The 25,881-nt window shown below is 44.9% G+C and overlaps 1 protein-coding gene across 1 annotated transcript in view; it reads right to left on the minus strand.

Moving 5' to 3' along the window:
• PRKDC (protein kinase, DNA-activated, catalytic subunit) overlaps positions 1–25,881 on the minus strand; it is a 1,165,045-nt gene that overhangs the window by 393,708 nt on the left and 745,456 nt on the right. Inside the window, exons 62-63 of the mRNA XM_082258689.1 lie at positions 13,536–13,715; positions 7,318–7,526 (exon numbers count right to left, since the gene is read on the minus strand). Of these exons, the coding sequence (XP_082114815.1) occupies positions 7,318–7,526; positions 13,536–13,715 (389 nt within the window). The remainder of the gene's footprint in view (positions 1–7,317; positions 7,527–13,535; positions 13,716–25,881) is intronic.

The following is a 25,881-nucleotide window of genomic DNA, read 5'->3' on the forward strand; positions in this document are numbered from 1 at the left end:
CCTGTGATTACCTCCACTAAGTATAAAGGTTTAAGGCTGGGGATGGAGTCCCAGAACTGAGTGTTGCGTGCATGAGTTGGATGTAGCAGAAGAATTTGTGATTAGGTAACCCAAACCCAGACTTTACTTCTGGAAATGATTTGACCGTACCCACAGATAGGATATGTGAGAGGTATACGACCCCCCCCCCCCCCAGTTCATAGTCCGGTATTGACAAAGTGCAGATTGTCCCAGAGAGGCGTATGAGCATAAAAAAGAAGCTTTTATGTAATTTATAGCCATCTGCCAAATTCTACAAAGGTGGAATAGCATACGTCTCCTATTGCCCATGTGGGAAAGATTGCGGGTGCCACAGAGGAGAATTTGAAGGGGATAAACAGCTGGATGAGCGGAATGAGAATACACTAAGGTGGAATACCTGTCCCTGTCCTCCTTCTTGAAATAAAAGAAATGGAGAGTTGAGAGGCTACATAATACAGAGCAAGGTCTAGTAGGGCTGTACTGCCCAAGTTCGTGGAGCACTTTAGAGTTCGCCATGACGGCTTGTGATGGGAGGCATCCCAGACAAACGTGTTAAGAATGGCATTAAACATTGAATTTGTAAAAAAAAAAAAAAAAAAAAAAAAAAGAATGGCATTAAAAATGCAAAGTGGGATATAAAGGGGAGCGTGTCAGATAAAGAAGTTTGGGGAGTAGTATAATTTTAATAGGTTGATACGCCCCATAATTCGGAAGGGGGGGGAACCATGTCTGCGTTTTGGACTTTAAAATTGCGTAAAGGAGTTCAAGATTGAGACCGATGTAGTCTGTCAAGGAATGAGACATTTTAATGCCCAGGTACCTGATCTGACTAACTTTTACTAGAGAAAGGGCAGCCTGTTCGGCTGTAGGAGCTCCTAAAGCTAGGCGAAGAATTTGGGATTTAGCCCAATAATTTTCAGGAATGAGAATTCCTCAAAGTGTTTAATGAGCTGAAAAGCAGGTAGTAATGATGGACCTACATCCTCCATATACAGGAGAATGTCGTCTGCATATAAGCTGATAGTTTTAGCTATTTGACACAGGCAGAGACCCCTAATTTCTGAGTGTGCTCTGAGTGCGATGGTGAGAGACTCTACAGCCATTGCATTTAGAAGTGGGAAAATGGGGCAGTCTTGGAGCCATTTGATACATTACGGGCCAAAACCAAACCTGCAAAGACATTCCCATAGATAGCTCCACTTCACAAAATCAAATGCCTTGGCGGAATCTAAACCGACCACTACCCTGGAGCCAGTGGCATCATGAGTGGACTGAAGATTCATGAAAAGTCTTCTAAAATTAAAAGCCTTGTTTTTATTGGGCATGAATACTACTTGGTCTTAATGGATCAGACTCAGGTTAACTTTATTAAGGCGTAATACTAGGATCTTGGTGAGAATTTTAACATCTAGTTGCAGGAGGGATATGGGATATGACTCAGAGAGGGAGGGGGTCTTTTCTAGGTTTAGGTATTAAAACTATGAGGGCTTCTTCCGTGGTGGCAGGTAGAGTGGCTGAATCTAATATATGAGCATATACTATACTGTAGTTCACGTAGTTTAGGTGCAAGAACCTCCCTGAATTGGCTATAAAATTCCAGGGGGAGCCCATTCAACCCGGGCACCTTAGAAGGTGGGAGATACACCATTGCCTCCTCAATACTATCAGTGGTGATCGGGGCCTCAAGTTGACTAACCTGGGAAGGTGTTAACGTGTGGAATGCAACATTTTGCAAGAATGCAGACAGTTCACCATAAGAATATTGAGCAGTGGAGGAACAGGGATCTGAATAGAATGTTTTAAACTCTAAGGGTTAGTGATCCTAATCCCTGAGGCAGTTTGAAGGGTAACTACCACTGGGGGTTTATGATCAAGGTAAGCCATGTAGGCAAGCAGCTTGCCGACCCTTTCACTGTGTTCAAAAATACGGGGTTTGCTGAAAAAAATTTGTTGTTTGGCTTTCTCAAAGTGGAGTTGATTAATAAGTCTGGTCTGCATTGCTACAAGAGAGGCTTTAGTCGCAGAGGGTTCATTCTGGAAGACCTATTCTAAGGATCTCTGGTGATCTTCTGCTTACTGAAGCACTAGTTTAGATGAGGTCTTGTGTCTAGTGATGCGAGAAGACAGAATCATACTTGCATGCAACTTAACCCTCCTCTTGTGTTAGGGTCAAAACTGACCCGTTTTCAGGTTTTGAATGTCTATAAGTATCACATAAATTTGTTTATTGCATCAAGATTTTTTTACTTTGTCAGGAACCTCTATTTAAACAATGTAATAGAAAAATAATCCTTTTCACTAAATTATAAAATACGGTGGTGAAAATTAAGACGTTCATGGTGTTAGGGTCAATTCTGACCCAGTTATAATATAGGATTTTAGGACACTAATAAGTGCCAAAACTGAAATCATAAACACTCTCTCTGCTTAGTAACAGTGACAGCCAATCCCCTCTCAACCCTGTGAGCTGTAGTTAGGGAGGGGCCTATCTCTTTTCCTGCTTGTCTGCTTCTCTAAATAAAGTGAAGAAACATAGGACAAATTCATTTCAGAGTTGCTGACTTTATTTTACCATTTTTTAAATTTGACAATGAGAGGTATGCTATCAAAAGTAAGGTCTAGGGGTCACACCAAAAATATTAAAACCAATCTTTTCAAGGATAAAGAAGCCTAACAAGGTAACCAAGAGGTAAGAAACAAATTTGATGATAAATAATTATTCAGAGGGTATTTTATGGCTGATTTAAAAAACGGGTCAAAACTGACCCTAACATCATGGATAGTAACGGAATTCTAACATAAGAGGAGGGTTAAACACTTCCCACATTGTACCCCACGGGGGCTGTATCATGGTTAGCATGAAAATAGAATACCCATTCCCTCTGTAGGTTCTCCATAAAAGGGAGAGTGGAGAGCCAGAAAGGGGTTCAGCCTCCAGATGCGATCTGTGTGTGTGTGTGTGGGGGGGGGGGGGGAGGGAGGGTGTGATAGAGGTATTGTGGTTCAATATGGGGGGTGATCATAAAGTGCCCGGGCACCAAATTCTATGTCAAGTAAGTTGGACAAAAGAGGGGGCGTGATGAAGATGTAATCAATGCGACACATGGCAAAGTGTGAAGAGGTAAAGCAGGATTACGTTTTAGAGGTGGGGTATTTGTGCCAGGTATCAGTCAGGGAAAACTCTGAAAGGAATCTCCCAAACCTAGTGATAGGAGGCTATGTGGAGGAGGGGATATTGGGACTTAGTTTGTCCAGACTATGAATTATTACCATGTTGAAATGCCCCAACCATATAGCAGGAAACGTGGCCATAAAGGCAATACCGTCTTGTAGCAGGACAAATTGGAACGGTGGGGGAATGTAAATTGCTAAAAGTAGGGGTTCCATACCACCGATGATGACATGCAAATATAGAAATCGGTCCTGAGAGTCCGACTGCAGTGTATGGAGCTGAAACTGCCCCGTTTTGGCAATTAATATGGCCACACCACGAGAGATGGAGGTGTATAGGGCTTGTACAGAGCTTGATATAACCAGCCGACACAGGGTTTTTTTAAGTGCCATTTGCAGCTGGCCTGTGACATGGGTTTCTACCAATATTGATACATCTACCCAGATGGGATAACCCAAGATTGGATAGCATCATGCATACATGAACTATATATAAAATGAGGGCAAACACTGTGTCACCCAAAAGGAGACGCAGTCTGTAAAAACAGTCAAAAGAGTTCTGTAGCCATGTCAAAAATACAATAAAATCAATAAAGAAAAAGTTGTCCTTATTGTCACTGAACCAGTGTGACAAAATGAACAAATTACTGCCCGCTGCGACCAGGAGGGCAGAGGATGGCCTGGGAAACAAAACTTGAACCACCAGGAAAAACCAAGAATGACGGAATCGCATAGTTCCAGGGCGACTGTGTGAGTCCTGGGGGCTTTCAACTAATGTAGAGCACACAACAGTATGGGGTATTGGGTCCCTGAGAGTGGGTATGAGGTCGAGTAGTTGGGGAGGTAAGGGAGAGAGTCAAAACCGGGGGGCCTTGCCATCAGGGGGTGAGACGCTCGAGACTGCCAAAGTTCCATGGTGAAGCAACAGGGGAACATATGAAGGGACATGGTGAGGGAGAGAGTGTGGAACAGGGTGTTCTGCTTGGTTGCAATAACAGGCATGGGCAGCCGGGGTGAATTGGGTTTAAATGAAGGGGAAATATGCGGACAATGCCCAACTCACGGTTCTCAGGAGGAGGGTGCTCCGCAGCCTTTCGTAGTGAGAGAAGCCATGCAAGGAGTCCTCCGGTATAACTGTTGGGCTAACCATGAAAGTGAGCCATGTGAAGGGGATCTCAGACGGATGCAGGGCTGGCTGCAAAAGGGGGAGGAGCCTACTCGTACACGTCACATCCAGGCCGGTCGGATCTGTCCCCAGCTGATGAGCCTGCATAGCCCGCACTGCTTAGGTGCTACTCATGTGAGTTACCACGCTGTCTTCTTGTTTATTAATAAATTTTAATCAGAGAGCACTAGATTGTCCTTTTCTCTGCCTCTATGTGAACGGGTCTCTGTTATCCTGTACCTGTAATTGGAGTCTTGGAAGGAAGGGAGGTCCAGATCCATCTTTTCTGATTCAAGTCCATTGTTACCAATGTGCGTGTGACTCATGACTCATTATAACATATGAGTCTATGAATGAGGTGAGCTGTTAGTAAGCACTTTTACACAAGAGCACTGAAGGAGTGAAGTAAAGCACCAACATCTGTTCTCTAAGCACAGCACGATTGGATTATTTATATTTGGGACTTTTTTTGGAGCACCAGTTTTCTGAGCACTGTATTTATAGGAGCATCTATATTGGGGTTGTTTCACTTAGATATTATTTTAGGCACTAATCTTGATGCACTTATTTTTGATGCATCATTGTTTGATGCACTATTAATTTTATAATTTGAAGTGTGATTATAATTTTATAATTTTGTTATTCATGATATAGAGGATTTTATGTATGTAAGGTTTTCCACATTTATTGTTTCCGTCATTTCTCACATTCTTATTTTCACGGTTCAATTTATTAGCACTTTGGCGCTGCATTATTGATTAATTTCGGCATTATTGGTGTGAAGTGTTAGCACTGAATGCATGCTGCCATAGGTATTTATGTAATTTAACTTATCATTTTTGATTACGCTGATAATATTTCCTTTTGTATTTGTCAGTGTAAGCTGTCTGTCCATACATCGTATGGGCAGGCAGTTTTACACTGATCAGAAAAATCAAAGAACTACCACAGTACTCAACAGCGCCATGGTAGCTCATTGAGAACTACAAGCCGACAGCTGCAAAGGGTGTCGGGTACCTGTAGTTCATTGATTCACAAGGATCTGTAAATCAATGACGAGGCTGTGTGGGCTGAGCCCCGCATGCGCGTGCTCTCTTTGAATTGTGGCAGCGAGTATATGGTGTAACATGTTCAGAAAGGTGGACTTATCCTTAAGGAGAATACAGAATCAATAAATATTATGTAATACTAATGAAGAAATTTAAATCAAAGTCTATATTGAGACCTCTGGGGAACTAATGTTCTCGCTTTATGTATCCACCAGGACCCCCTTTGATCTAATCTTCTTCTAAAATTGCCACCTCTTTAATGTGTCCGAACCTTTTCAAGCCCCCAAAAGGCTAGGATCTTTATTATTACACAACCTAAAATGTTTTAAACCATGATACAATCTTTTGAAATGAGCACTACACAATTAAGATTTTTTATTTTTTTTTTTAAGTTTTTATGTGTTGTTAATGTGAAGCACATCTAGTGATCTAATGTAGAAGCATAGCTCCCAAAGAGCTGAGAGGCACTTTACTGCGCGGTGAGCTATGTTCCAATACGCCGATATCTTTTAAATGGTATTCCTTTTGAAAGAAATGTGGACCTTTCCATTAAAGAGCAAAGTGTTTGTCTCCTTCCCACATCTCTGTTCTCAATTTTGAGAGAAGATAGCATTTTACAACAGATAAATAAAAGTAAACCAGTCACAACCCTAGCCAATTTCAATGTAGCATGTAACAATAAAAAAATACATAAGCAATAGGTGAAAAATGAAGGTCAGAAATAGCATTAGACCCAGCGGTATAGAAATTACATACAGGCCAATCACAATCCAGCGATGTGCAGGAGAGCCATTGCTTTCACGGGTCTTTGCCTCCTCATTGGCTGAGACACAGCAGTGGGAGCCATTGGCTCCCATTGCTGTCAATCACAGCCAGGGAGGAGGGAGTAAAGGGCGGGACTGAGCTACGCTCTGTGTATCCCCTAGACACACAGAGGTGGCTTGAGAGCGAAAACTCTTGAGTGCACCTATAGCAAGCGGCTTGCTATGGGGGCACTCCAAAGTTGGGGAAAAGCCCAGAACACTGGTGGGGTACCAGAGAAGAGGAAGATCGGGCTGTTCTGTGCAAAACTATTGTACAGAGCAGGTAAGTAGAACATGTTTGTTATTTAAAAAAAAAAAAAAACAACTGTAGGTTTTATTATCACATTAGGACCCTTTAAACTTTCCTCCTCCATATTGGACTTTACACATAATGGGCAGCTTGACAGACCAAAAAAAGGACTAAGGAGGCAGGAGCTGGCAGGCCAAATTGGACTCTAGATTTGCATAGACCCTTAAAGCGGAGTTCCGGGCAAAAAAAAAAAAAAAAAATTACCTAAAAATACCCCCGGGACAGTCAGGGCTAGTGCATTTAAGCAAAACGATAGCCTCTGAACTATCCCCTGTTTCACTTACCTTTTAGAAGAAATACTTGCCTTGAAAATGTCTTGTCGAGTGCTGCCATCTCAGGTGTGGGCAGCTGAAGCCGGAGCATCCTCTGACGTCGGAGTCCCAGAATGCCCTGCATCTCCCAGGAGTCAATGCAAGGAGGAAGTGACGTCGGTGGCCGTGTCCACAGAGGGAGGAGGAAGAAGGAAGGTAAGTATATTTTCATTAAAAACAAGGTAAGTGAAACAAAAACAAAATTTAATTATCCAATTCTTTTTTAGGTTTGTGTAAGCTAGCAGAAGGTGAATTTTTTTTTTTTTTTTTTAGGGTGGAACTCTGCTTTAACTATCCATAGTTCTGGATCTAATGACTGTTATTAAAGGAATTTTCACTGAAGGAATTATTGGGTTATGTACTTTTGCATCATATGTGAAGACAAAATTACCTAGGATATTAATATATTTACTTTGATCTGTAAATGTACATTACAAAAAAATAAATAAATAAACGACAACTGTGTTTTTTTTTTTGTACTGCATACCTTGCAAGCTGTAGCCATCTGATGACATCAGAAGGAAGCTCAGTCCTGCCCCGCATCTTCTTTGCAGGAGGCTCCCCTGGTGGCTGCAGGTGCTGCAGTCCTTTTTCCAGCAGCAGGATACCCAGTGGCTGCTGTAGGCTTTCTATACTACTTGTGCTTACACTTGCTGGGTTCAGATCAAGGAGTTCAACGTGATGATAACACATATTCTGCAGGGGAAAATTTTGCCTTATTCAAAAGTAAACAAAAATACTAGCACCATAAAAAAAACACTTGAAGCAGATGGTTTTTATTTCACAGGCTAAAGTTTCACTTTCCCAAAAGAAGAATAGGTAAAGGAAAAAAAAAAAAAAACATCAAAATATCATTGCAACTCACTGGGGCTCTGCACACTGGTATCTGAAGAATGTCAGCACAATGCCTGGATTGCAAATACTCACATTTATGTAATGTGAATAGCTAAGGTTAGCCATACATGTTCACCCCCTAGGACTGAACAAGAAAAAAAAATCTATTATCCCATCAACAATAAACACCACAGACAGAGGAACCTAGAGTACTGGTTATTGTATTCAGCCAGCAGAAGCACCCATACACTCCGCTCTTTCAAACTGACTTTTTTTTGAGGCAGATGGTGATTGAGTTGAATTTCAGCTAATTCAACAGGAATTGTCTGAAAAGTGAGAGGTCTATGGCCAGCTTAACAATAGATGGCAGTTCAGGTATATTTTCCCTTGTGTAAAAGAGGAAAAGAACATGTTCAAATATGAAAGAGCCTTAACTCTTTTGTTGCTGGAACAATTTTATTTTTTTTTTCAACTTGCCCACACATACTAAAAAACATATATTTATATACATGAAAACGCACTTAAGATGCCCAAAGCAGTTTTTTTTTATGAAAGCAGAGGAACCATATGGTATTGGCAAATCTTTATATCCCTTTGAGATCTATGCTACGGTTTATCAAATTTATGTTTTTTCAGTAAGAAAACATTAAAGGTTAATTTATATCAATATCACTTCTAAATGTTCTGTTAAATATCAGGCTTTATTTACACTGTTGATCAAAGCCATTCTCAATTAAGAATCAGCATAGGGCTCCATTCACACTTGTGCGACTTCAAAGTTGTGCGATTTCCATTGCAACATTGGCTCTTGACTTTGGCTTTGACTGTTGCATAACAATTAACATTAGAATGCAGCTTTCATGAGACTTTCCAGACTTTACAATGCAGTCTAAAGCACCTAAGTTGAATGAAAGTTGCATCAAAGTAGTGCAGGAACCTTTTTTAAGTCACAAAGATTTGAACAGATTCCATTGAAAAACATGGGCTACAACTTGTCATGTGACTTTGTGTCCAAGTCGCATGACAAGTCACACAAGTGTGAATGGAGCCTAAATCTGCAGCGGCTTTTCACAGGTGTTTGCAATCAGCCATGGCTAGCAGTCTATAAAAATCAATGACAGGCTGACCGCCGACACTGTTCGCATGTAACTGCACATCCAAGCAGTGAAATGAGATTGATGACAGAAAGTGTCTCTAATCCCATGTAACCGCTCATATGTACGTTTACATGTCAAAAGCCACGGCTCCTTTCAGACCGTCATTGATTTTTTTGTAGCCAATCGCAAACATCACTGAATACCTGCTGCAGATTTACACTGATTCTTGGTGGTGTACAGCCTTGATTAGCCATGTAAATGAGGCTTTAACCTATTGGCGCTGACTGCATGCAAATTTGCAGCCTCACAGCGGCACAGAGACCGGCGGCTAACAGAAGGCCCCTGATCGCTGCTTGAGATCGGGATTTTTCCGATCATGTGACCGCCATGACAGCTAATCACAGCGGTCACATTGCCATAAGCCCTTCTCCGCCTCCCGGCATTCTAAAGCCCTTAAATGGCCAGCGGGAGCTGATGCCAAGGGTTAAAGATATCACTATAGGGGTTGAATAAGGTACCTTTTACATGGGCGCCCCTGTTAAGCAGAATCCGCTTGCTAAGCGGGAGATCTCTCCACTGAACCCTGCTGAACAGGTGGATGACAGGTCCATGTCCACTTCTGTATGCAGAGCGGACACGGACAAAGTCTCACTATCCTCTATGGGACAATCGAAAAGAAATAGACCGCCTGTCCGTTTCCACCTTATCCGCCAGACGTATGGGGAATAGGACCACCATCCATGAAAAAAGCAAGGGTTTTGTGTTCCAAAATTGGCCTAATCAGGAGCCCTAATGGGAAGCCCACTGCACATCGGGTGATCGATTGCCCCCCAATACAGGATCCCCTGTCTATTCACTATTGGGCTGTTCCCCTGCAGGCACCCGGCAGATCCCTAAACCGGATGTGACGCCAGCCGGTCACCTCCGACCTGGAAGTCCATACCACAGCCGCCGATATAGCTCACCGCTTGGGTAGAACGCCCGAAGGACGGTATCTCGGGACCTGACCAACTGGGCAACGGGACTCCACCACCGATCTACATTAGCTCCCTGCCTGATCCAATTTTATGATTTAATCCCATCCATCCAGCTACCATCACTCCAGGTAACTACCGACTCGGCACTTGCTATTCCGATGATCCGGTTCCAACTCTATGAGTAGTACGGCCTCTCCGCTAGCTGGTGGACATATATTTATGGTAATTCGCTGAACACAGGACCTGGTTATCTAAACGGTTTACCTGATCCACATCATCATCACCGTCATGCCCTTGAAGCCCTCAATTGGAACTGTGTACTCCTTAATTTAATTACATTGCTACTGAGGGACTTCTAGGCTATGGACTAATATTGCTCCGCATACCTGTTTATTTTCAACCAGCACGAACTTCGTCTGTTTTAGTACTTAATACCAGCATCTTTCTTCCAATTCAGTTATATTTTCTTGTACTATATTGTGCCTACATCCTGATTTCAGCCTACCATCTAATAGGATCATGAGCTCATAGGTTATTTTTCATGAGGTCCTCTCACACCACCATACATGGCAATCAGCCTACTTGGTAAGCTGATGCCTGTCTGGTTTTGTGATAACATTTGGTTCGGTGAGTCCCAACTATACATGTGCCTGTGTGTATTTTAATGGTTTTATTCTATTGTTTTTCAATGTCTCCTTTGCCACCCTGATTTGTCATGATTTAATTCACTTTATTCTCTCAGGCATACGTGCCTAATAAAATTTATCAATGTTATACTTACTTACAGTCTGGAGTGCCCTTAGTTGGTTCCTTTGCTTGAGATTGACAGACCTCGGCCTATCAACTCAACCTTTCCTATTTTTTAGGACCACCATCCATGTTTTTGGCAGACAGGATCAGATCGGATGATAGCAGGTGTCAGTGGATATGTGTCTGCTGACATCCACCGCTCCATTGAAGAGACTGGAAGGTCTGATCAGGTCCGCCTAAGAAACTGACAGGCAGACCTGATCAGACAGCTCGTGTGAAAGGGGCCTTACTAAAACTGGAGTGTGCAGTCTGCTACAGCTGTGCATGGCAGCCAATCAACTTCTAACCTCAGCTTGATCATCTAAGCTTTGACAAAAAACCTAGAAGCTGACTGGTTTCATTGCAGAGCTGCACCAGATTTTGCACTCTCATCTTTTAGTAAATCAATCTCTGCGTTAAGTAAAAACATGCTAAATACACTCACTGGGCACTTTATTAGGTACACCTTGCTAGTACCATGCTAAGCCCATTTTTGCTTCAGAACTGCCTTAATTCTTCGTGGCATAGTTACAACAAGGTGTTGGAAACATTCCTCAGAAATTTTGGCCCATATTGACATGATAGAATCACGCAGTTGCTGCAGATTTTTCGGATGCACATCCAGGATGCCAATCTCCCATTCCATCACATCCCAAAGGTACTCTATTGGGTTGAGATTTGTTGACTGTGGAGGCCACTGGAATACAGTTAACTCATTGTCATGTTCAAGAAACCAGTTTCAGAAGATTTGAGCTTTGTGACATGGTGCATTATCCTGCTGGAAGAAGCCATCACAAGACGGTACACTGAAGTCATAAAGGGAAGGACATGGTCAGCAACAATACTCAGGTAGGCTGTGGCATTTAAATGATGCTCAATTGGTACTAAGGGGCCCAAAGTGTGCCAAGAAAATATCCCCTACACCATTACACCACCAACACCAGCCTGAACAGTTGATACAAGGCAGATTGGATCCATGCTTTCATGTTGTTTAATTCTGACGCTACCATCTGAATGTCTGAATGTCGCAGCTGGAATTAAGACACATCAGACCAGGCAACGTTTTTCTAATCTTCTGTTATCTAATTTTGGTGAGCCTGTGAGTTTGGGACTCCAGTTTCCTTTACTTTCCTGACAGGAGTAACACTCAGTTTGGTCTTCTGCTGCTGTAGCCCATCTTTCAAGGTTTGTTCAGAGATTGTATTCTGCATACCTTGGTTGTAAACGAGTGGTTACTTGAGTTCCCGTTGCCATTCTATCATCTCAAACCAGTCTGCCTTTTCTCCTCTAACCCCAACAAGGCATTTTCATCCACACAACTGCAGCTCACTGGATAATTTCTCTTTTTTGGACCATTCTCTGTAAACCCTAGTGTAACGGATCAACCTGCACCCCAACCTGGTACCTCCGATGAGGGATGCACCTAGTGCTTCCCAAGAGCTCCAAGCACTCCACCAGACACCATAACCACGCCAGACCCAACGAACCGCTGCAGCATGGTTAGGGTCTCGGCGTCTCCTACCCACCCTGGACGTACGACAAGGCTCCAGGTTCCAGTGGGTGAACCTCTCTTTCCCCAGAGAGTGCAGCAGGAACAAGCTCTTACAAGAGCTTAGTGATTATCCAAGGGAGTATGAAGGACATAATCCCTTGTAGCATATTCCCCCAATGAGAGACAGGACTCTAGATTGAGGGTGAAGTATAACTCAAACATTAATGGTACAGCTGCTCTTTTATACAGTTTTCCCCCACAAGGTTACTGCCCAGGTGGACTGGAGACAGGACATGACATTCACAATCCAATGAAAACACCCATACAGTGTACGCAAACCCTCCCCTCTGATTACACTATCATATGCAGATGAAAGTGTATACAGGAACACAATTAACCTAAACAAATTATCTAGCCATCTGGACAGAACAATGTGAGGTCATTAACATTTAACAATGGGACAGACACAATCCACATTCCCTCCCAATACACAAACAATAGGGAAGTCTGCCAATGACAGTCTGTGTGTCTCTCTCACAGCCAAGCACACAGAATACACATTATCTAGAAGTCAGACTTCATGGCAATGGTCTATAACAGTCTAAGTCTCCCAGTGTAAAGTGGAAATAAATCTTTATAGTTCTATATGAAGATATTGCTGACAAATATTACTGTCTCATCTGAAGCAATTCAAACCATTAATGATCTGCTCCTCACCTCCAGTGACGGTGAATACCATCACACCTAGAGATGGTTGAGTATGAAAATCCCAATAGATCAGCAGTTTTTTAAATACTCAGACCAGTCCATCTGGCACCAACAATCATGCCATGTTCAAGGTCACTTGAATCCCATTTCTTCCCCATTCTGATGCTCGGTTTGAACTTCAACAAGTCGTCTTCATTACGTCTAAATGCCTAAATGCATTCAGTTGCTGCCATGTAACTGGCTGATTATCAATTTGTGTTACCAAGCAATTGAACAGGTGTAACTAATAAAGTGGGATAGGAAAAAAGAACCCATATCCAATCCTACTAGGTCTGTATTATACAAACATTTGATCTGGAGGGGGAGCCCTCCACAACTTACACACAATTGCAAACCTAAGAACAAATAGATAGGGACTCAACCCCTCCTTTGCTTAGCCAGTATTGGCTATCCCAAAAAAAACATTACCCAGGAAGGAAAAACATCATTTAATGTAATGAATAGTGACAGCTCCTAATTTAAAAAATACCAATGTCTTTATTCTTGAAAAACACATGAATTCATACACACAGACAACTAGACAAACACTGTTCTGTTAAAAAAAAAAAAAAAAAAAAGTGGCCGGAGAGTGTATATTGAGCTGTAAAACTGAGTGCACCTAACAAATGGCAAAAAAAAAAAAAAAAAACTATTATGTCCAAAATCATCCCTGCTAATTCCATAAAATCAGAATATTTAACGTGTCCCAGCAATAATCAGTTTATAGAGGTAATCAATTTGTGGAATGGCATAAATCTGTTATGCTTACCTGGACGCAGGCAATGAAAGGTGGGAAGTAGGACACCGTGCTGCTCAAGAAGTGGTTGAACTGACTACGCAGTTTTGTAACGATGTTGCTCAGGTGGGATGAGCTACTACTGATCTCTATTTCTTCCAGAATTGAAGAAAACAGGGAACTGAATAATTGTTTTGCTAGAGTAGGGTCTCTCTATTGAAAGGGAGAAACTAATGTAAGACTAACAATAATGACACTGAAGTGGAAAGGACTGTAATTCTGCCATTTCTATTGATATACTACATATTTGAAAAAGAAAATGTATTTTCTGTTAAGGCGTTGAAGCTTTTTCACACTGCTCCATTGAAAAACAACATGGTAAAAAAACACATGTATTTTTGATGCATTTTTGGTGCATTTTCTGGTTGCTGGACTCCAATCATGCACCTGTGAAATATGGACATGCAATCAAAAAATGTGGTGCATTTTTTGAACATGCACCAAAAATGCAGCATGCAGGACTTTTAAAAATGTACAGCACCCGCAGCACATTGGTGTGAAGAGTTCCATAGGATTTAAAGTAATACATTTTCATGCATATTGTTCCGCTTTCTAAATACCAAAAACCCATCAAAAACTGATCAGAGAAGAAAAGGGCCCTTATACAACTTTACAACAGCTTTACACCCATTTCCTAGATGACATAAGTTAAACACTATATTGTTTTTTTTTTTTCTTTCACACAGGTATGGTTTTATACCCAAATAAGGTTTAAAAGAAAATTATAAAGTATTTTAAATTGCATAACAATAACAATAGACAACTGTTACCAATGATGTGTGTGTGTGTACAGTATATGTTACCTAATGGTCTGTGTGGGGAAAAAAATTGCATTGGACCAGCTGGGGAACTTGTAGGAAAGGTAGGCTGGTGTTCAGTGAGTAGATATATCCTGCCTTCCACATAGGTAATCTTGTTTGCATAGAACCCTGGCTTTTTTTCGTTTATTTTATGCCTACAACATAATCTTTAATATGGCTCCGTCCTGACAGTGTGAGTCACAGAAAAGCTTCAGAAAAGGGTGGACCCGGGATGCAGAGCAGTGCGCCCCGAGCCCACCAATTTGTGTGACAATAGCGAATGAAAATTCACTATTGTCAGACAGATCCTTCTCCTAGCCAATCAGGAAGCCGGTCCAAGACCGCTTCCTGATTGGCCGAAAGGCAAACACATGCCATTGGTCGAGGAGGAGACGGGAGGACTTGAGGAGAAGCCGCCGCTGAAGGTAAGTGCACTGGCTTTCTGCATTGAAAGGGGTCACGCTGTGGTCAGTCTGCATTGAAAGGGGGCACGCTGGGGTCAGTCTGCATTGAAAGGGGGCACGCAGTAGTCAGTCTGCATTGAAAGGGGCAATGCTGTGGTCAGTCTGCATTGAAAGGGGGCACGCTGTGGTCAGTCTGCATTGAAAGGGGGCACGCTGTGGTCAGTATGCATTGAAAGGGGGCACGCTGTGGTCAGTCTGCATTGAAGGGGGACACGCTGTGGTCACCCTGCATTGATGGGGGCACGCTGTGGTCAGTCTGCATTGAAAGGGGGCATACCGTGGTCAGTCTGCATTGAAAGGGGGCATGCTGTGGTCAGTCTTCATTGAAAGGGGGCACACTGTGGTCAATCTGCATTGATGGGGGCACGCTGTGGTCAGTCTGCATTGAAAGGGGGCACACTGTGGTCACACTGCATTGAAAGGGGGAACGCTGTGGTCACTCTGCATTGAAAGGGGGAACGCTGTGGTCACTCTGCATTGAAAGGGGGAACGCTGTGGTCACTCTGCATTGAAAGGGGGAACGCTGTGGTCAGTCTGCATTGAAAGGGGGCACAAACATTGCACTTGCGACTGGCACTGGCGTTCCGCCACCAGGCTGGGAGGGAAGTGCCCCGTACGGGGGGCCCTTTATGGTTTCTTGCATCGGGGCCCTAAAGGTTCTAGTTACGCCACTGCACCAGACCATTCATTATAAATGGTCTGCCTTGACCCAGCACACCTAAACGCAAGGTAACATGTTGCCTTAACACCATGCATAGTGTAAAAGTGGTCTAAGGGGTTGGGGATTTATTAAAAACACCGCCTTTGTCTGGACTAGTCAAAGGATTATGTATATGAGCAGTGGATCATGCGTACTTTCCTCTGAAATATATGTTAATATATAACATTAATTGAATGAAATTTTCAGTGAAAGTTAGTTTGATTCAGGTATTGTTCAAGAGCTTTAGGTGCCTTCAAAAAAATAGAATTTTTGTAAGAATGTACCGTAAAATTATTTTCTCTGAGTCCTCTGACAGTTGCCACCCATCCATATTAGCCTTCACTATTGGGTAATGGCGCCCTCTGCAGAGTAAGCTAGGCAGTTAGAAACGTTAATAAAAAACTTTTCTTTACTTGGCCCCCTAGAGGTGTATCTAAGTAAAGAAAAGTTTTTTATAAACATTTCTAACTGCCTAGCTTACTCCTGCAGAGGGCGCCATTACCCAATAGTGAAGGCTAATATGGATGGGTGGCAACTGTCAGAGGACTCACTATTGGGATGTCCCAAAGCAGTGCAGCTGTGAGGGGTGGGAAGACACAACCAACGGAAAAGGTAACGAAAAAACACCCCAAGAGACAGAAAAAAAAATGTCTCTGCAAACAACCGCCGCACTCAAAACTTAGCGGCCAAAGGAAGCATCCAAGGATGCCAATACATTAAATCTGTAGAATTTTGTGAAAGAGTGCACAGACGACCAGGTCGCCGCTTTGCACGCCTGAGCCACAGAGGCCTGATGGCGAAAGACCCAAGAGGCGCTGACTGCTCCAGTAGAATGGCCCTGTAGAGGGAAAGGAGGAACCTGACCCTTGAAAAAATAGGCCTGAAAAATTATCTGTCTGATCCACTTAGAAATGGCTGCCGCGGACGCGGCCGAGCCCTTCCGAGGTCCTTCAGGAAGAACAAACAGGGAATCAGACTGCCAAAAAGATTCTGTGGCAGAGAGGTAAACCCTGACCGCCCGGACTACATCCAAGGAATTCCAGCCACCTCCTTGGGATGCTTGGGCTTCACACAAAGCGAAGTCAACACGATATCCTCGTTGAGGTGGAATGAAGAAACCACCTTGGGAATAAAAGAGAATGAGAACGGCAAGACAAAGCCGTCAATTCAGACACCCTGCGAACTGGCGTGATAGCCCCCAGAAAGGCAACATACTGGGCCAACACAGGCAGAGGAATACCTCTGATAGTCACAAAGGGAGGTCATGGTAACACAGACAACAGCCAATTTAGGTCCAGGGAAGCAAGGGAGCCTTCCTCGGGGGAACCATAAGCCGCACCCCTGGAATGAAAGTGCGAATCAAAGATTTATACTCCAAGGGACGCTGGAAAAAGAGGGCCAAGGTAGACAACTGACCCTCGATTATGGTCAGCACCAAACGCCGAACCACCTCTTCCTGCAGTAAGGCCAAAACCTTCGCCGAGAGAGAGGATGGAAACCATGCGACTCACACCAAGCAATATACGCTGTCCAGGTGCGATGAGAAACCGTTCTAGAAGTAGCTTTACGAGCCTTCAATAAGGTAGGGATGACCGCATTCGGAGGAAACCTATCTCTCAAGACCAGGCTTTTAACAGCCATGACGTTAAAGCTAGAGACAAGATGGAAGATCAGCCCTTGAGAAAGAAGACCTTCTCTCAGCAGAGCCGTCAGGGAGGCTCGACGACCATCTGAACGACGTCCGCGTACCAGGACCGACGTGGCCAGTCTGAGGCCACAAGAATGACTGGCATCTGTTCCGACGCCAACCTGCGGAGGAACTTGAACAGTCGAATCGGAGGGAAAGCATACATCAGCCGATACCGGTGCCAAGGCACCACTAACGCATCCGTCAGAGGACCGCGAAGTCCGTCCACAAACTTTCCCCCCTATTGTCAAGACAGGACGCGAACAGATCCACGTCCGGAGTCCCCCACCGGGCACACAGGAGGCGAAACACCTCCGGACTCAGGGACAATTCTCCCTGGTCCAAGGTCTGGCGACTCAGATAGTCCACCAGCCAGATTTCCACACCCGGAATGTGAACAAAATAGCCGGAACGTGCAATGTGGCCCAAGACAGGATCTCGGCCACTTCCATGGCCGCTTGGGCACTCTTGGTGCCCCCTTGGTGAATGATACAAGCCACTGCCATGGCATCGTCCGTCTGTACTTGAACCGGACACTCCTTAAGTTGAGATGACCAACGTAACAGACAATGCGTGATCGCTCGGAGCTTCAAGACGTTTATCGACAAGGAGGTCTCCATTGCCGACCACGTTCCCAGGGGCACAAAACGTGCCCAGAACTCCACCCCAGCCCAACAGGCTGGCATCCATGGTGAGCACCGTCCATAGCAGAGGCCGGAAGGACTGGCCTTGAGATCACATACAGGTCCGCAAGGAGGAGAGGTCGTTGTCCCTGAGGGACCTGATGTCGTCCCGCAGGGTCCAGAGTTTCTCCCTCGGAAGGAAAACTCGTGACTGAACCGAGTCCAGGACCATCCCCAGGTACTGAAGACAAACTGAAGGAGTCAGTGCCGACATCTGAAAATTGAAGGTCCACCCGAACTACCGGAGCGTTTGAACCGTCACGGCCAGATCGCTCGTCAGAGTTGCTCACGAGCTCGACCTTAACAAAAGGTTGACCAGGTAACCGAGGACCGCAAACCCCTTTAAACGCAGTAAAGCTAGCACTGGAGCCAAAACCTTGGTGAAAACCCTGGGAGCTTGTTTCTGGGCACCGTTAACAGGTTGGAATAAAAACCGTGAAACCTGTCCCGTGAAGGCACTGGCACAATGACTCCTTGGGCGAGCAGATCTTGCACCGCCCCCATGAGATCTCTGAGACGATCGGGAGTCAGCTGGAGGTTGGACGGGAAGAACCTGTCTGCGGGGCGAGATCGAAACTCGATCTTGTACCCTGAACGAATCAGCTCGTGAAACCACCTGTCCTGAATGCTGGACAACCAGGGTTCCTGAAAGCAACGCACACGCCCCCCCCCCACCCCAAAGATGGGTGAGGGCGTCCCTTCAGGAAGAGGTGGACTGGGCTGCCGATCCAAACTGACCGGCCTTAGGCTTGCCCGACCACTGGAAGGCCAGAAGGATTTGCCCTTGTCCTGTGCCCCAAAGGCACGAAAGGACCCACGCTGAGCTTTGAAAGAAGGCCCCCGTTTAGCGAGGGAGGACTTACCCTTAGTGACCTGGGGTAACAGAGTACTCTTAACCCCCCGTGGGCCCCTTAATCAACTCATCCAGAGTGTCCCCAAAAAGACGACTCTCCACATAAGGAACATCAGACACCATCTTTTTGGAAGAGTGGTCAGCCGACCAGCTTTTTAACCAAGTAATGTGGCGGATCGTGACCCCGACCGCGGACAACCGGGCGACTAACGGAGCCTCGTCACACAGGTACATCCCAGTCTGGGTAATCTGATCCACCATGTCAAGGGCAGTCGGAGAGGCCGACTCTGCCACCAGGGTGCTCCGAAGCACCTTGGACCATGCCATGAGAGCTGGAGAGGCCAGCACCGAGGCAAACACAGGTTTAAGCAGGGAACCCGCTACCAGGTAAATGTGGCAGGAAAGCCCCTTAGCGCACCTATCAGATGGATCTTGGAACACTGGGGAGTCCTCCACTGGCATCAAGGTGGATTTATTCAATCTGAAGACAGTGTGGTCCTTTTAGGGGACACCGCCCAACGTTTGTCCACGGCCTCCTAAGGGATAGCGGTGGGAAAAAAAAATGCTTAGGCACCACCAGCATATGTTTAATGCGACGCCACTGGTCTTTCACAATTTTGTGAAACTCCACAGGGCAGGGAAAAACCTGACCTGACTTATGGGCCACTCGGACCCGGAAAAGCAGCCCGTTTACTTGACTGAGTTGGCTCATCATCAAGGCAGAGTTTCCTTAATGGCGCTAATGAGGGCAGCTATCGCAGCGCGTTACCGCGCTACCGAGGAGGAAGATTCCACCTCCTCCTTCCCCTCAGAAGCGGAGTACTGGGACCCCTCAGGAGGGACATCGTACATGGCAACCAAGTCAGGCTCAGAGTCCAAGTACTGGGAGTGCATAGGCAATTTTCTTTTTTTTTTTCCCAAGAGCAGCAGATAATGGAAACCATTGAAGTGGTTTCAGGAATACCCAAAGCCCCCACCAGGCCTGCGGGGAAATTGTTAGTCTGGGAGTCCAGAAAGCCAATATAAAATAAATGGGATGCTGGCCCTTTAAATCGGTGGTTCCCACTGAACCTCACCCCAGCCTGCACCGCCCTTGGCATTAGTAAAAATCCCCCCAAATTGTCAGAAACTGTCACACTGTGCTCAGTGAGAAAATGGAAGAAAAGAGAGGAAGTGACCTCACGCCCCTAGAGGCCTAGCCCTTGAGCCACAATAAAATGGTGCCTAATGAAAAGTTAAAGTCACCAGCAAGATGGCCGCTTGCCCTTAATAGGCATGTGTTCTTACCCAAGATGGCGCCTGATCAGCATTAGGACAGTATACATAAAATGGCTGCTGTCCCCACACAGTCACCTGCCCTCACCTAAAATGGCAGCCACGCTAAAACGGCGCCAAAATAAGCGCACACACGCGGTCTGGCCACCACAGGGGACCCCAGGGAGACCCCTAATCGCTATGGAGCCCCCCCGGGTACCACAAGTACCCCACACAGTGCCCTCAGCAGGGCCATGGAGGGAAATAATACCAAGCCGGCCAGAAGGGGGAACCCACAGAGACCACCAGCCCTGCCATCCCCTAAGAGTGGGCCCACAAACCCCCCTAAAAGTCCCCAGGAACAAGGGGGTATCAGTACTTACCAGTCCAGGAAAGTGGGCACCGCTCTGATATGGGAGACCTCCCACCCTAAGTGGGGGTGCCGTCAGCCAAGGAAGGATGCTAGCAACACGCGGGCATTCCGGAGTTGAGACACCCTCGGCGAAGACGCAGCTCCACAGGCTCGTCCCCATTCCAAGGGGCACTGTCGTTGCGAGGCCTGGGCGCACCAGTAACCTGTGACGCTCATTGGCCGGCTGGGACTCCATAAGGATCTATATTACCCAGTGCGAGGCCCAGCTCTGCAGTCACTTGTAGTCCTCCAGGAAAAAGTCCCTGACTAACTAGTGATAGTGAGAGAAATAAAAACCTATTTTCAGAAGAAAAATACATATTTTTAGAAAAAAAAAAAGAAAAACCGGGACGCTAGGCCCCGACCAGGAAGAGCTAGCCTACTCCTATGTTAGGCAGCATAAAACTGAGGACCAGTGGTAACTGGATCAGGATAATGGCTGGGGACAGCCCCCTAGAGGTGTGTCTAAGTATAGAAAAGTTTTTTATTAACATTTCTAACTGCCTAGCTTACTCCTGCAGAGGGCACCATTACCCAATAGTGAAGGCTAATATGGATGGGCGGTGACTGTCAGAGGATGTAAGAGAAATTTGATTTTTCTACTTACTTACCTGTAAAATCCATTTCTTGGAGTACATTACAGGACACAGAGTCAGTTATATTCATAACTATTTGGGTTATGCACTACCTATAGGTGAACAGACACTGGTAGATCAATTCGACCAAACAGAAAATCTCCCCCCCCCCCATTATAGCCCCTCCTACACAGGAAGTACCTCAGCTTTATAGCAAGCAATAAATTCCAAAAAAGAGGGGAGGGACCTCTGTGTCCTATGATGTACTCCAAAAAATGGATTTTACATGTAAGTAGGAAAACCCAATTTTCTTTATCGTACATGACAGGACGCAGAGCCAGTTATATTCATAACTATTTGGGATGTCCCAAAGCAATGCCCCCAAGGGGAGGGAGACACCATCACAGAAAACTGCCAACAGAGAAGAGAGACCTACTCTGCGGTTTGTAATACGCTGAGGCCAAAGGCAGTATCCTCCGCAGTTTTGACATGCACCTGGTAAAACCCTGTGAATGTATGAACCAAAGATCAAGTAGTGGCCATGCAAACCAAGTCATTGACCAATGATGGCAGACAGCCAAAGATGCGCACACACACCTGGTAGAGAAGCTCTCCTTAGCAAGGGTGGGATTTTGCCCTTTTAAATCATAAGCTTGAATGATTAACTGGCGAATCTTCTGAGAAAGAGTTGACCCTGAATTCTGCCTTTCCAGAGCTCTTCTGGCAGCACAAATCAGGATTCCAGAACTGTGCTGACAATTGAAATAAATCCTAACCTCCAGAACTACATCCAGAGTATGCAGTGATCTTTTCCCGTGCAATTGTGGACTAGGAAAATGAAAGGCAGGACATTGTCCTAATTCCAGAAAAAACTACTCTAGGCAAGAAAGATGGTTGAGGACGCAACATCATCTTAACATGATGCAAAATAAATCAATATCGCTGCGCCAAAGTGACTCAAATCATAAATCAATCAAATATGATAAAATATGATAAAATCAATTAGAGTGGTAATCAATATTGTGAACCATGCAAACATCACAAAAAAATGTTAATCGATGACACTGTGAAATAAATCTCAATAGTGAATAATGCAAAAGTGCAAATGAACTGAAAAAAGTCCCAAACCAAATCCTTAAGTCACAAGGAAAGGGTGTTCCAAATGTCCCAATCAATTTTCCTGTGATGTTTTACAGCAGTGAGATCGTGCTTCACACCACTCCAAAACAGTGCTCTCAGTGACTGGTGCTCTTATAGCAGCTCACCTCAGGGATAGACTCATACAGAGTCATAAATGCATCAGTGGTAAATTAATGGACTGCCTGCCTTTCCTCATCAAATCTCCAACCTCCCCTGAGCCAGCCTTCAGGACACGATTACACTAAGGCAAAAGAAAGGGAGAAGGATCGAATGCTCTCAGTATTAAACTTTTATTAAAAAAAGCAAGTATTGCACTTACAAAGGCAGGCACTTCAGACAGTGCGGGCTAGATACAGCTGACAGCGTGTAAGAGGCAAGACCTTACTAGGTCTGACGTCTAGCGAGTAGGCTCCTCCCCCGTACACGTTGCGTCATGTGACTTTGTCAGCGGGGTGGAGCCTGAATCGGACGTACAAACTAAATACTGCAAGGGAAGGAAGTGACCGCCCTGCTCCTAGAGGAAATGCTCTGTATAAGGCACCATGCAAGTACCTCCACTAGCAACCTATATGGCAGCGCAGAGACATCACTTGGCAGACTACATAGCGGGCACATTAATTAATAAATTACAAGCATGTCACGGATGATCTTCACAGGCTTGTCACATATTATTAAAGGGATAAAAATCATATGAATAATATAACAGAAGCCTACTCACGTCAGTCCCTAGGTAGGTTAACAATAACTTAAAGCCAGCTATTAAAATGCCTCATCACCATATGATCATAAAAACCTTTATTACTAAATACTGGCATAGATACATAAACATATAAAATATCAAAGAGAAATATTCTCATCAATAAAATAACCTAAATAAGTATTAAGTACCACAATGTACCAAAATAATAATAATATTTCATGAAATTACAGTATTTATAATAAATAGACCATAATAAAAACATATAATAATAAACTACCCTCATCAATACATTTAAAATCTACCCAAAATGAGTATGAAACATCAATATATACCAGAAAATGGTTTTGAATAGAATTTAAAATAAATACATAAACCATACAGGGTTAAAATATTGCAAGGAGCCTATTTATCACTGATAAAGCAGTTGGGGTCGAACTCGATGCTTAACCCTCTAGGCGCCAACACCTTTGTTTCAAAAATCCAGTACGACTCTTCTGCTTAGTTGTCAATTATTGTCAAATTTCCACCACGCCAATGTTTGATTACTCGTTCAATCCCCCAAAATTTGAGGGAACTGGGATCATGAACCATTCAAAAGCGCTTGAAGACATTATGTGTCAGCGTGCCTTTTTCAATGTTTTTGACATGTTCACCGACTCTCACACTTAGGCTCCATGTACACGGGACGTTAGAAAAAACATCCTGCAAAGCTATTTCTGACGCCGGGAAAAAGCAGCTGTTAAACGTGCTTTCAGTAGCTTTTTCCATTTGCGTTATTGCATGTTTGGCCACGATGCTTTTAGCAGCGTTTTTCTGCCTCCATTCAAAATCAATGGTTCCCTATGGGAGTCTATTGATTTGAGTGGAAGTCGCACCGCAAGTCGGACTTGCGGCGCGACCTGCACTGTGAGAATCTTGAGGGGGAACTCCACGCCAAAAATGTGAAAAAAACTGTGTGGGGGTTCCCCCCAGGTTCCAAACCAGGCCCTTCAGGTCCGGTATGGAATTTGAGGGTAGCCCCACGCCGAAAAAAGGGCGTGGGGTCCCCCCAAAAATCCATACCAGACCCTTATCTGAGCATGCAGCCCAGCAGGCCAGGAAAGGGGAGGGGACGAGCGAGCGGCCCCACCCCCCTGGACCACACCAGGCCACATGCCCTCAACATGGGGGGGTGTTGGTGCTTTGGGGCAGGGGGAGCTCTGCACCCCCCACCTCAAAGCACCTTGCCCCCATGTTGATGAGGACAAGGGCCTCATCCCCACAACCCAGGCCGGTGGTTGTGGGGGTCTGCGGGCAGGGGGCTCATCGGAATCTGGAAGCCCCCTTTAACAAGGGGGCCCCCCAGATCCCGGACCCCCTCCCTATGTGAATGGGTATGGGGTACACTGTACCCCATACCCATTGCCCTTGTCATCAACATGGGGGCAAGGTGCTTTGAGGTGGGGGGTGCAGAGCTCCCCCTGCCCCAAAGCACCAACACCCCCCATGTTGAGGGCATGTGGCCTGGTGTGGTCCAGGGGGGGTGGGGCCGCTTGCTCGTCCCCTCCCCTTTCCTGGCCTGCATGCTCGGATAAGGGTCTGGTATGGATTTTGGGGGGGACCCCGCGCCGTTTTTTCGGCATGGGGCTACACTCAAATTCCATACCGGACCCGAAGGGCCTGGTTTGGAACCTGGGGGGGACCCCCACGCAGTTTTTTTCCCATTTTTGGCGTGGAGTTCCCCCTCAAGATTCTCACAGTGCAGGTCGCGCCGCAAGTGGGATCCAACTTGCGGTGCGACTTCCATTCAAATCAATAGGCTCCCATAGGGAACCATTGATTTTGAATGGAAGAAAAAAAACGTATAACGTGGCTGAACGTAGGTTCATCACGTTCAGTCACGTTCGGCCGCGTTTCTGCATTTGAAACGCCGGGAAACACACGTTCGAACGCAAATAATTGCGTTCTAAAAAAAGTCCCTGAACGCAACTGCCTGCAAATGACTGTAAACGAACATGTGTACATGGACAGATAAGATAACATGAAGCTGCGTTCAGGGGCTTCTAAAAAAAATACCCAACTGCTCCTAAACGGCCATTTCCAGCGTCCCGTGTACATGGAGCCTTAGGCTTCTAGATGTGCGTCCTATGTATTGAAGCCCACAGCCGCACTAAAGCATATATATCACACCTGTAGTAGCACATGTTATCAGATCTTCAATGGGGTATTTTCTACCTGTACTTTTAGATACAAACTCTCTTTTTTCTTTTTCTGGTTTGTGGCTGAATGCCTTGCTTGCTGAAGATTTACCGCATGCATAAAACCCAGCGATAAATGAAAAAAGGCCCTCCTTTCTATGTATGGGAGGATCTATTGCCCCTGGTACCAGTCTCTCTTTTAATGTTGGGGCTTTCTTATAAATGAATTTCGACCTATCTGGTAGGAATGATCCAAGCACTTTATCTTTCTTAAGAATATTCCAATGTTTATTCACAATCTTCTCAACCTGCCTGTATTGCACATTATAGTCCATTATGAGCTTGAACTCAAAATCATTATTGTCTCTTCTTTTATTATTTCCTGGTGTTAACAGGGTTCCCCTATCCATTTGTTGTACTTGTCTTCTGGCCAAGTCAATAGGGTCTGTAGTATATCCTTTCTCCAAGAACCATTTGCCCAGAAATTCAGATTGGGCCAAATAGTCGGTTTCATTGGAACAGTTCCTTCTTAATCTAACAAATTGACCTTTGGGGATATTACAAAGCCAAACTCTCTGGTGACAGCTGTCAACTGGAAGATAAGAATTTCTGCCCGTGGGTTTAAAATGATTCATAGTATATAGTGTTCCCTGGCACTTAAATATTTCCAAGTCCAAGAATACTATCTTCTGATTACTCTCAGTCCAAGACAGTTGGATATTCTTATTACCCCCTCTCCAGATTCCGAACCATCAACCACAAAACTGAGCTCTGTAATACCCCGGGAACAGAGCCCTCTGACAATCCAATGCTTAGATCTTCATATTCCAGACAGAGAGAATGATCCTCTACAAAAGACTTGGAGTAGGACTGT

The sequence above is a fragment of the Pelophylax lessonae genome, assembly GCF_965119305.1.
Source record: "Pelophylax lessonae genome assembly, chromosome: 5".
NCBI lineage: Eukaryota > Metazoa > Chordata > Amphibia > Anura > Ranidae > Pelophylax > Pelophylax lessonae.